The sequence below is a fragment of the Mercenaria mercenaria genome, chromosome 18 (assembly GCF_021730395.1).
Source record: "Mercenaria mercenaria strain notata chromosome 18, MADL_Memer_1, whole genome shotgun sequence".
Lineage (NCBI taxonomy): Eukaryota > Metazoa > Mollusca > Bivalvia > Venerida > Veneridae > Mercenaria > Mercenaria mercenaria.
In genome coordinates this window covers 37,878,979-37,891,900 of record NC_069378.1, presented here as the reverse complement: position 1 = coordinate 37,891,900, position 12,922 = coordinate 37,878,979, and the positions used below count along the sequence as shown (strand labels likewise).

The following is a 12,922-nucleotide window of genomic DNA, read 5'->3' as shown; positions in this document are numbered from 1 at the left end:
TGCCACTCAAAAATATACAAGTGGTCCAAATTTGAAGGCTGTAGCTACAGAAATGTGAAAGTAGGTCACTAGGTCAAAATCAAGGTCAACTCGTGTCAAGGTTCATCTTGCCACTCAAAAATATACATGTGGTCCAAATTTGAATGTTTTAGTTATTGACAAGAACATTTTAAAAGCTTTTCCCTATATAAGTCTATATGAACCATGTGACCCCCAGGGCGGGGCCATTTTTGACCCTAGGGCGATAATTTGAACAAACTTGGTAGAGAACCACTAGATGATGCTACATTACAAGTATCAAAGCCTTAGGCTTTGTGGTTTGGACAAGAAGATTTTCAAAGTTTTTCCTTATGTTAGTCTATGTAAACCATATGACCCCAAGGGTGGGGCCATATTTGACCCTAGGGGTATAATATGAACAATCTTAGTTGAAGACCACTAGATGATGTCACATACAAAATATCAAAGCCCTAGGCCCTGTGGTTTTGGACAAGGGGTTATTCAAAGTTTTTCCCTATATAAGTCATTATAAACTATGTGACCCCCAGGGCGGGGCCATATTTGACCCCAGAGAAATAATTTGAATCATCTTGGTAGAGGACCACTAGATGATGCTTCAAACCAAATATCAAAGCCCTAGGCTCTGTGGTTTTGGATAAAAAGGTTTTCAAAGTTTTTCCTTATATAAATCTATGTAAAATATAGAAATAAACAAAGGGCCATAACTCACTCATACATTGTTGAACCAGTCTGATTTTCAGGGGGACACAACTAGGGTACCAATACATCATTCTGACAAAGTTTGGTCAAGATCCCCCCAGTAGTTTCTGAGGAGATGCGATAACGAGAAATTGTTAACGGACGGACGGACGGACGGACTGACGGACGGAATGACGGATGGACCACGGACGCAGAGTGATTTTAATAGCCCACCATCTGATGATGGTGGGCTAGAAACAGTTTCATCAATTTACTCTAAATGTATGTCAATAAAGATCCATATCATAAAACATGTACATGTATATTATTCAAATTTAAACTCTATTTTGCCTTTTAACACTGAACAATGAACACAGCTGATTTCTGTCTTTCTGCTTAGCTCACATTTTACTTCTTATCTTTGTTTGTTTGTCTTATCATCTCTACTTTAAGCTGCATAAATAAATCCTCTAAGTCCATAACCTTTTCTAACATAGCAGGCTGATTTTTACACAATGCATATTGTCTGATCTTTTCAAGATATTGAGCAACGTCAGTTGAACTGACACTCGACTCGGCTGGAACATCCTCTTGGTCATTGTCACTTTCACATTCATCAGCTCTACAATCACTCAAATCCCTGAGAATCTCAGTAGCAGGCCTGTCCTAATCTTGTAAGTTATTATCACACGTTGAGAACTGATTGTCAATGTCAAGAAGCTCTTTAAACTCCCAACCAAAGAGTTCTGATGAGAGTTTCAGTACTGCAAGCTGATAGTCATCTTCAATATCAAACTCAGTGTCACATTCACCGTCACTAACAACACTAATATCACTAATACTTGCCTCGGTAAAGCCACAATTGGCGAAGCACTTCTGTATGGTATCTTTCTTCACCTCCTGCCATGCAGCGTTGATCCAATAGATAGCCTGCAGTATCGTGATATCTCTAAGAATCTCTGGCCAAAGTTTGGATGGTTGCTTTTCCATTTCCAGAAGAACATGTTAGAGTTGTCTCTGTCGGTACTTAAGCTTGACGGCTTGGATGATGCCAGCATCCATGGGCTGTAGTGCAGAGGTGATGTTGGCAGGGAAGAATTGCAGCTTCACATTCTGAAAGAATAAAAAACTTGTGAAAATTTTTCGCATTTAACAAAAATAACAATGTTACATTTTTAATTGCTGCTCATGAACAGACTCCATCAAACACAGTGTGCAGTTTTCACTGCTTGTTTGGTTTTCGGTGCTTCCAAAGAATCCTCTTCATTCAGAATTTATTAAGCATCACATGCTTTGTTAATCGTCCCTTTCATCAGTGGCCGGTGATAAATTGTTGAGCATTAACCCTAGATCTCAGTGGGTCTTTATTACAACAGCTAAAGACAGCAGATCTACATAGGGAGTTAAATTTTTTAAAACCAATTTCAAATTAAATTGAGTGACATTTTACCTCCAATGCGTATATATGAAGAAAAAAATCAAACAAAAAATGATGCCGAAGAGTCATCGTTGAATGACTCATTCATTGATGGTATAATTCTACAAGGTCTTTTAAACGAACATGACTTGTCTATTGACCTTTTAGAAGATTCCGATGAGGATACACCATTAAGTATTATTCGTGGAAGGCTAACACAAGTTTGATCCAATACATGTTTGCCCAGCAGTGAAGAATCAGAACATGAAACCTACACTGCTCACCCACTAGAAATGAGTATTGGAAGGAAACATATTACAAATGACAGCACTTGGAAAAGGTTTGTTGCTAAAAGTCTACGAAACAGTGGCCAATCATATACATCCATACAGAGAAAACATGCAAGAGCTTGAATCTTGAAAAAAGGTTGCAATAACAGGTGTCGATTTGCCTGCCACAAAAATATCAAAGAAGATGAAAGACAAAACATTTTCCATGAGTTCTGGAGCCTTGGTGATGCAAACAGACAAAGAGACTATGTTTCCTCACGGGTTTCCCAGAAACAGAAAAAAGTTAAGACAACAACCTTTCAATCAGTACGTTAAATGTCAAGGACATGGTATATGAAATTCAACGGAAACTCTGTAAGAGTCTGCAAAACCTTCTTCCTTGACACTCTTGACATCAGCCGTACAAGGGTAGACACAGCACTGAAAAAGGGCTCTGGGAAGGAAAACAATGTGAGTGGTATCAAGCGAGGAAAACATGAAAACAGGCCAAATAGAATTCCAGCTGAACAGATTGCAGAAGTTAAGAAGCATATCTGTTCACTCCCAAGGATAGAATCACATCACTGCTGACAAGACACTAAAAAGGAATACCTCGAGTCTGATCTTAGCGTACAAAACATGTATTCACTCATAAGCCGATAAAGGACAGATGTGATTTGTGTGCAAGATACCAAAATGCAAGCGAAGTTGAAAAAGCTGCTCTGGAAACTTCATATGAAATTGAAGAACTTGGCAAGGAATATGAAGGCTGAAGACAAAGAAAAGTGCCATACAGATAAGGAGCTAGCTGTAGCATGTTTTGACTTGCAGCAAGCAAATACTATTAACTCCATACAGCAACCCTTACAGAAGCAAGCCTCTGTGGCGTACATGCTGCGTATTTGCTGTGTATATGCCGCAAACACAGTAGTACGCCAGAGGAGTACATTTTACATACAGCGCATGCCGCGTACATGCCGCGTACTATTTCGACGAGTACACAGCATGTACGCAGGAGGTCACTAGTACACTTCAAGTACGCAGCACAGACTCTGAAAATTTAAGGAGTACACTGCATGTACGCAGGAGGGACTTGTACAAGAAAATAGTACACTGCATGTATACCGCAGATACTTTGAAATTTGTGCAGTACACTTCATATACGCGGGAAAGATTTGTACAATTTCTTTTGGCATTTATACTTAGGTCTTTTTTATAAGTTAAGTCTGAAGTAAACTTCATATACACGGCAGGGACTTGTTCATTTTCTTTTGGTGTTTATACTTTGAATTCTTTTCGGTAAAAGTCTGAAGTACACTTCAAGCAGGAAGGATTTGTACATTTTTTTTTTTTTTTTTTGGAAGCAAGAACTTGATTTCCGAGTAACTTTTATCTTAATAGCATAGAATAGTTCAGATTACCGGTATTCTGAACAATGAAAATTTGCCAAACTATTTGCAATGTTCATTTGTGAAGCTTACATCTTAGTGATTTCTGAGCTGCACCTTTGCATGCAGTGTAAAAATATATTCTTTTTCATTTTGAATTAATCCTGGAGCTTTCTAACTTGGATAATTGAAAAGCCTTATTTGAACTTCGTTGCATTACATTTTGTAATACATGAAATAATTACCAAGATAATGCCTCAACAGTACCCGAATGAGAAGAATTAATAGCTCTCACTGTTATTTGAATACTCTTAAGCAAAACACCATTCTATCATGTTTTATAAAAGCTTTAATGCTCATTATGTTAACTCATTAAGGCCTCACCAAATTAAAAAGTTGTTCATCGGATTTGCCGCTCGTATATTTTCAGAACGTTTTTGGCTAATTGCGCTAGCCCCATTGGAAAAAATCAATCCAAAATTTTTTGGTGCGTTACTTTTTACGGACGTAAAAGTGTATAAATGCTGATATAATTCCAGCCCTAGATTGTTCTCAGATGGATTTTAATCAAAATAAATACATACTATGCACACATCGTCTATAATAAATCATAACACTTATATTTAGTTGCATAAAAGTTGTTTCCCCTTGATGCAGTTAACGCCATTTTCTTCAAATGTTTACCAAATTACATGCTACAAAAACTGATTTATTTCATTGAAAAGTGGATGAAGAAAGCATACTAATTTATTTGATAGCATCAATCTACATTATTTTGGTAAGGGTAAATACTTATTGATGCATGTCACTTATCTTTTTTCTGTTTTTTTCTGTCCAAATGATCAGCATTTGCATACGAAAGTTGGTGGGGTAAGGAATTTACATTATCACAGCAGTTTTGCCACAAGAGTACACAGCATGTATGCAGCAGGAGTACAAAGCATGTACGCCGCAGGACTCAGGCCAGGAGTACACAGCATGTACGCCGCAGGACTCGAGCCAGGAGTACACAGCATGTACGCCGCAGGAGTACACAGCATGTACGCCGCAGGGGTAGTACACCGCAGGCTCATTTGCATGTAAAAAGTGTATGTGCCGCGTACATGCTGCGTACTATTTCCCGCATACTAAATTCCTCCAGCGTACATCCTGTGTACTATGTAGTCCACAGCATGTAAGCAGCAAGTAGTACGCGGCAGAGCTCATTTGCATGTCAAAAATGTACTACAAACGTACTATTGGTGTATGTGCGGTGTATATCCTGCGTACTATTTAAAGCCCTTGATTTCAGTACACATCATGTATGCATCATATACGCTGTATGTACACAGCAAGAGTACGCAGCAGGCCTTTTTCTTCTGTAAGGGAATGAATCTGTTCTGTACTACAGTCGGAAATTGTGTTCCTTTAACTTAACAGTCTATGACATAGGAACAAAAGACGGTTTCTGTTTTTGTGGCATGATGATCTGTCTGGGCACATAGCAAACGAAATCGCAACTTGTGTTTTCAAGTACCTCAAAACGAAAGCTACGAGTGGAATTAGGAAAGTGATATTGTACTCTGATAACTGCGGAGGACAAAATAGAAACCGATTCTTTGTTACAATGTTGTGTTTTGCTGAAAACATCTTAACTTTGATTTGTTGCAACATATATATTCAAAATGGTGTTAAATCAATTTCCTTTGATCCTACAAGTTGCATGAAACCATTAGAAAATCAGATCATGTCAACAGAAAGGAGAGTACAACACTTAGAGGACTTTCTAGACAAATTCAAACTGTTGACTGTTGAAAAGTTAGCCACATCATTTTATAGTGGAAATAGTAATAAAGGTAACAAAGATGTGCCTGATAACACCACTCTATAACAAACTCACAGCGTAGCGTCACGAAACGGCCGGATCCACGGAGGACGGTTTTTGTCGGTCCGACGCAGCCAGCATCATCATTACATCCGCAAATGCCTCCTCCACCTCCATATCTGTCGGTGTTAATCATGTGGCGGCTGCTGGTGGCGTGACCATACGTTAATCAAGCATATCCTATATTGGACAACAGAGTGCAATCTCAGGCGATGGGTGGCAATGCCCCATCAGATGAAAGCAACTGCACCGCAACTGATGTGAATGACGTAGCTTCTGAGACGGCAAGTCACGGGCCTGCACACTCCGTTCCTGAAAATAAGATTCCTGTTCGAGTCACCTTGCGTGAAGAGCCGTCGGCGAGAGATGACTTTGTTGTAAGGATTGTCCGCAGGAAGCCAAAGAGATTATATGTAGGCGGATTTAATAACGCTGTTTCTGCCGAGGACATAAAAAATATTGTGCATGAACAAGGTGCTACAGTAAAAACTGTTAGTATATTTCCATCAAGAAGTATGGAAAATAAAGTCATTGTGTGCCTGTGCATTGTCGATGATGAAATGGCTGAGGGGCTGTTACAGGGAGATGTATGGCCACGTGGGGTCACATGTAAACCTTGGTTATCACGTGATATGCTCCACCGCAGAAATTTGAACAAACAACCTACACATAACGTGCCTCCGCGCTTTCGGCGCGCAGACAGTATTGGTCAAACTTCTGCTTTCAGTGACACATGCAAAGTCGATGTACAAAATGTACAGGATACCGCGTACAGAAAGTGGGACCAGAACCGTTATGATCGTTTTCATTACTTTATTGACAATACCAGTGCGGACACTGATTGAGTACATTTATGTTCCTTGTAGTGTCAGCAGTAGCTCAAGTGATACATGCAATGTACTTTGTTATTAAGGTGCTTATTTTCTATATCATGAATATTAGTCTGTTAACATGGAATGTTACTGGACTGATGTCCAGTTCTTCATATTTATGTGATGCATTAAACAAGTATAATGTGGATGTATGTGGTATATCCCAAAACCTTTTAACACCACATTTTCTAGACACTCATATCAGATTACAGGTAAAGGAGGCATTGCTTTGTTGTGGCATAAGCATTTTGACAATCTCAATATTATGCCTCTTCAAATAGACGATGATCGTATATGTGGCATACAGTTGCAAATTTCACATGGACAGTACATATTCTTTTTTCAGTTATATATGCCGTGTTGTAACCATTCTGTTTCAGTGTACAGTGACTACATTGAAAAGTTGTACGATTTATGGAATCTATATTCCGGCCAAGGCATAGTGGTATTGATGGGCAACTTTAAAATATTCGAAATTAGTTAATAATTCAAACAATGCCAGCGACAAACTCTTATATCAATTCGCTAATAATACATATTCTGCTGCTATTAACACTTTGCAAATGTGCTCAGGTGCACAATTCTCTTATGTGTCTTACGATAACAGGTATCACACAATGATTGATTATATATTTGTTCCTGTTGAGATGATTGACTGTGTAAAGTAATGCCAAATTGTAGATGATCATTGTCTGAATGTATCAAGACATAGACCTATAATTGCAAAACTGACTTTATCCTGTATTGCGTTTAATTCAAATACTGTCTTAAGGGATGAAAATTGTATAAACTCGACAAAAGGTAAATGATGCTAATTTAATGCAATATAATATGATGTTAAAAAATAATGCTGACCTTGCAAATCTTATGTACCGGTACTGTGACCTTGACAAAAGTGGAATTGATCATGCATACGAGATTATTGTGTCCAATGTCTACGAATCTGCATCAAAGGTGTTTCCACCAAAACGATTTGCTGAATATCTGAAGCCCTATTGGAATGCTGAATTGGATGCTGCACATCGTGAACAATGGAAAGTAAGAACAATATTGTGCAAAGAGGGTCGTCCGCGAAATAACTCCCATTCGGCATTCCATAACTATAATCAAAGGCCTGAAGGGCCTGAGTCGGCTAATGATTGATGTACTGACAGTATAGTCTACCAGTTTCAGTTTGTTTTTAGTTTTTTTCTTAAAACTTCATAACACAGCTCGATATTTACCCAAAATATTATATCAGGATACGATTACACTTTTCTCCAGTTTCAACAATATATTTTACAAATTGTGATGATACGAAGACATTTAGCAACAATTGGCAGTATCTGACATTGAAGTTTATGGTTAAATTACCTCTTATTTAAATCTTTTCATAAAAAAGTTGTTTCGTTTCGTGAAAGCAGCCAAACATAGACGATCTACTTTCGATTTCAAAAACTACAAGAAAATACAATTTAATGTTTCGCCGATTTGTTTATTTCTCGAAAAATAAGAATTAAAATCATTTTTAATATCAGTAGTAACTAAACAAACCAGTAAGAGCTTCTTCTTCCGATAATTTATCCGTTTACTGACTGCAAAATTCAACCCACGCAAAGTTTATAGAAATCATACGATGTGTTTATGTTCAATGTGAGAGAATTAAGGCTGATCGGCTATGTTACCTAACGCATCCAGACGATTCAGATTTTGTTTTTAAAAAAGCATTGTGTGCATTTCTGTAATTTTATATACGTTTTTATATGCTTAGAAATTATTAGACATGCGTATTTGCATTATTTCTATAAGTAATTTACGCTAATACGCATCTTATCTGGAGCCCTGTGGAACTATTTTTTGTCTTTCGCTGGATGTTACCCAAGCTTTGTAAGCCTGCGCAATTCTTAAAATGCACATTTATGCTTAATGAGTTACATTCGAGTATTGCACAATTACAAGTCATAAATATGACAGATTACATCGTATATTGGTCATAGCAAAGGGAATTGACACAACTTAACTTCATTCATGCAGTGAACTGTTTGAAGTTTGAGAAATCTAATGGAACTACATCCCTTCACGTGTTATTCGGTCCATTTAGAGAATCGCTGAACAGCAAGGACTCGTCAAAAGGCTTTTAGCCTTTAGCCGACTCAAAAAAGCAAAGCATCGTCTTCATAGAAAAGTGGTTAATGAGTATCTGATAAAGCAGAATGAAAAGTTAGATCGAACAGCATAGTTAAACTCGGGGACATTTTGGAAAAAAGTAAAGGCAAGACACAAAAGTAATCCATCTTCTATTGGTGCTGGTATGAATTTCAATGGTTTTGCAGTAAGAGATCCGGGTGACAATGGGGACAATATTTTAAAACTTTGTATTTGCCAACAAGTAGCCTGTTTTTTTTATGAAAACTGGCGCTGTACTGTTAAACGTGAAATCCAGTCGTCTGACAGCATCCGACAAGACCAGAATGCCATCGTATTACCGGAAAGTGTTAACACTGCTATTAGTGCATGCCCATGGGGCAAGGCGGGTGGAAATGATAATTTACAGTATGAACATTTAATACTGGCTAAGGATGTTTTATTGCCTATCTTTGCTAATGTCTTCACGTTTATGTTATGCCACGGGTATGTTTCTGATGTAATGAAACGTGGTGTTATCGTTAACTCCATAAAGGTTCCAACAAACGGAAAGACAATCCTGATAACTACCGAGCCATAACCCTGACTTCTGTTGTGATGAAGTTATTTGAACTATAATATTAAACAGGTGTCGAGAAAATATTTGAGATACTATAAATGTACAACAGGGTGGTTTCCAAGAAGGTCTGGGATGTATAATGACGTCATTTGTAATACAGGAAAGTATTTTCTTTGCCAGAGAACATGGTTCCAGTGTCTACGTATGTTTTATGGACGGTCGCAAAGCCTTTGACACTGTGTGGCATTCAGGCATGTTGTGTAAACTGTTAAATGGGTACATGGGTTGATGCCACCTCTTATAAATCAGTCCAAGCAATGTATACAAATATGACGAGTTGCGTTAAGTATCAAGGACTATGCTCTGATTGGTTTAATGTATTACAAGGGGCCAGACATGGGGGGAAAAGTTCTCCTGTTCTTTATCTGGCGTATATAAATGGACTTATCAATGAGTTACAGAACAGCGGATTCGGGTTCTGTATCTATGGAGTTGATTTGGGTTCACCCACTGTAGCAGACGACATGGTTTTAGTCTCTTTCTCGCCGAATGGTATGAAATCTATGATGGATATATGCAATTCCTACGCAAACCGCTGGCGTTTCCAGTATAATGCTAACAAATGTTCTGTAATAATTTTTAACAAAAGCAGACCCAGTTAAAGAAGTAGACAATTTATGCTTGGCAACAATCATGTGAACGTGGAAGAAAATTATGTTCATCTAGGAATAAAATGTGACCCTTTTTTATCTGCAAAAAGATGTATTGAAGATACTAAGAAACTAAGAGGAACATTTTTATGTATATGCAATAGTGGTGAACACCCGCATGGACTGAATCCGCTCTCTTCTGAAGCACAATAAATTGCAATTGTTATACCCAAGAGTTTGTATGGATGTGAACTCTGGAATAATATGAACAGACATTCTAAAACTGAAACGATCACATAGGTTTTGTGTAAAGTATATGCAGTCATTACATTTTGGGACAAGTACTGACTTTGCCTTAAGGACTTTGAATATAGCTTCTATAGAAACGATAATTGAATACAAAAAACTCCAATTTTTGGGCCAATTATGCTGGCTTTCAAACATATATTCGCCGAAGCAAGTGTTCAGTAACAGACTTATCAAATTTATGAAATTTGACTCAGTCTCCCTAGGATTTATACCCGATATTGTGCGCATTTTGCAGAAATATAACCTTTCAGTTTTTCTGCAGAACTATATAGATAGAGGAACATTTCCAGTAAAATATGTGTGGAAGCGCACTCTGAAACAGCATGTACTTAATGTTGAATGCCAGAACAGACTTTTAAGACTTGTACAATTTGATGAATCTGCCTTATTGTGTGATATATTGAAAGCGGACAGTACTTGTTATGGCAAATATCAAGGAAGGCCTTGAAACTGACAAATTTATGTAAGAAACTGGTTTCTGTTATAGGAAGGATATTGTTACGTCAGAATGTAACAATTTCTTGTTACAGTAAATTAAAGTAACAGAAAGACAAACCAGCAACTATTAACAATAACAAAATTTTATTCATGAATTTAAGTTAAAATACAAATACCTTTGAAAATGACAAAGAGCAGTAAAATACAGTCTCATATGTAAAAATAGTCCAAATCCCGTCTAGGTCAAATTTAAATCCAGTCAGAATAAATTCCACAATGTTTCACACAGTTCAAAAGTAATATCCAATATTTATAATTCCTCTCTTTGCCCGTCCCTAGATTTGCCACCTAATGCCACTCTTTGCCACTTATTTCCATGGAAAAAGGGTGGCAATTGGTGGAAATAGCTGGCGTTTGGTGTAATTCAACTCTTTTTTTCACATAAGTGGTAAATTTGCCACCAAAAGCCACTTTATTTTGGCGGCATTTAGGTGGCATTAGGTGTAAATTTGAACATAGTTTTTCTTTATGGTGTCAAAAAGGTAGAAATTGGTGGAAAGTAGAACATAGTTTTTTTTCATGGTGTAAATTGAGCGGCGTTTAGTGGAAAATAGGGATTTAGAAAATTTTCTTGGTGGCGAATAGGTGGAAAAAAAACTTAGAAATTTTTGTGATGTTTTAGAAGTGAACAGTTGTAAGACATTGGATTACCCTTGACAAAAATCTTCACATGGACTCTGGTTGGAATCAAGGTGTAATGGACACTAAACATCAAACTTCAGGCCTAACTGACTAGGACCCTGACTTTGCTAAAACTCCACATTGACAACAGCTCGTAGAACACAAAATGCCCCCCTTGATGCATTCAGTAACTGTACAAGAAACAGAAATCATTTGGTCACTGTGCACTGGACGTTTGATGTACTGACCTCAAATCAATAATTATGGGTCATTTACCAGTCATAAGTGACTTCTGTATCAAATGTGATCTTAGACCAAAGCATTCTCTAGTTTTTGGGCAAAAAAAGTTCTAGTGTTCTGGGTTAATGTGACCTAGACCTTTGACCAACTGACCTCAAAATCAGTAGGGGTTGTCTGCTGGTCATGATCAATGTCCCTATTTGGTTTCATGATCATAGGTCAAAGAGTTCTCAAATTAACATCCGGAAAAAGCTTAACTGTTTCAGCTCAGTGTAACCTTGAGCTTTGACATACTGAACTCATAACCTGTAGGGGTTATCTGCTAGTTATGATCAACCTTCCCATTCACTTTCATGATCCTAGGCCCAAGAGTACTAGAGTTATCATCTGGAAACTGTTCAACTGTTCCAGGTCACTGTGATCTTGACCTTTGGCCTACTGGCCTTCAAGTCAATAGGGGTCACTGCTGGTCATGACCAACCTCCATATAAAGTTTCATGATCTTAGGCCTAATTGTTCTACATACCGAATGACCAACAGACTCACTGACCGACATCAGCAAAACAGTATCACGTACCCAGGCTCCTTCAAAGGGTTTTGTTAAAATGAGAATAAGTCTACTCTGACTCCAGCTGGACAAAAATAATATTAATACAGAGGTGTATTATACAGAAATTTTGAATTTTGGTTATTTTGTGAGACAGAATATTTATTCATTATTATATCTTTGTATTATATTCAATGTAAATATTAATAAGTCACTACTTTAATCAACAATTCCGAAAGACAGAAAATGGTGGAAAATAGGTGGCAACTAGTGGAAATTGGCTGTACTGGCTGAATCTGAAAAGATAATTTTTGAATGTGTCTGCAGTGTATTATTTCTGCATGAGTGAAAGTGGGTTATTGTGTGTTTGTTTTTGGGTTTAACGCCGTTTTTCTAACAGTATCTCAGTCATGTAACGGCGGGCAGTTAACCTAACCAGTGTTCCTGGATTCTGTACCAGTACAAACCTGTTCTCCGCAAGTAACTGCCAACTTCCCCACATGAATCAGAGGTGGAGGACTAATGATTTCAGACACAATGTCGTTTATCAAATAGTCACGGAGAACACACGCCCCGCCCTAGGATCAAACTCACGACCCCGCGATCCGTAGATCAAAGCTCTTACCTACTGAGCTAAGCGGGCGGACGAAAGTGGGTTAAAGATAAGATTAATGATAGATCAAGTTACAAGCTCCCATACTAATGTATAGAAACAATCCCAGGTGGAATTTGGGTCAGTTGACAAGAGGTGACAATATTATATTGTTTATTTTTTAAAATTATTACTGTCTTTAACATTGTCTTACTTACTCTTAACAAATACTTGAATTTGAAACAACATTTACAAAACTGCTTGAAATTAAAA

The 12,922-nt window shown here is 37.6% G+C and overlaps 1 protein-coding gene across 1 annotated transcript in view; it reads right to left on the bottom strand.

Annotated features, from left to right (window-relative positions):
• Positions 1–1,601: 1,601 nt before the first annotated feature.
• The window catches only part of LOC123538571 (uncharacterized), an 84,361-nt gene continuing 73,040 nt past the window's right edge, over positions 1,602–12,922 (bottom strand). The window contains exon 6 of the mRNA XM_053530180.1: positions 1,602–1,812. Within this exon, the coding sequence (XP_053386155.1) occupies positions 1,727–1,812 (86 nt within the window). The 3' untranslated portion in view covers positions 1,602–1,726. The remainder of the gene's footprint in view (positions 1,813–12,922) is intronic.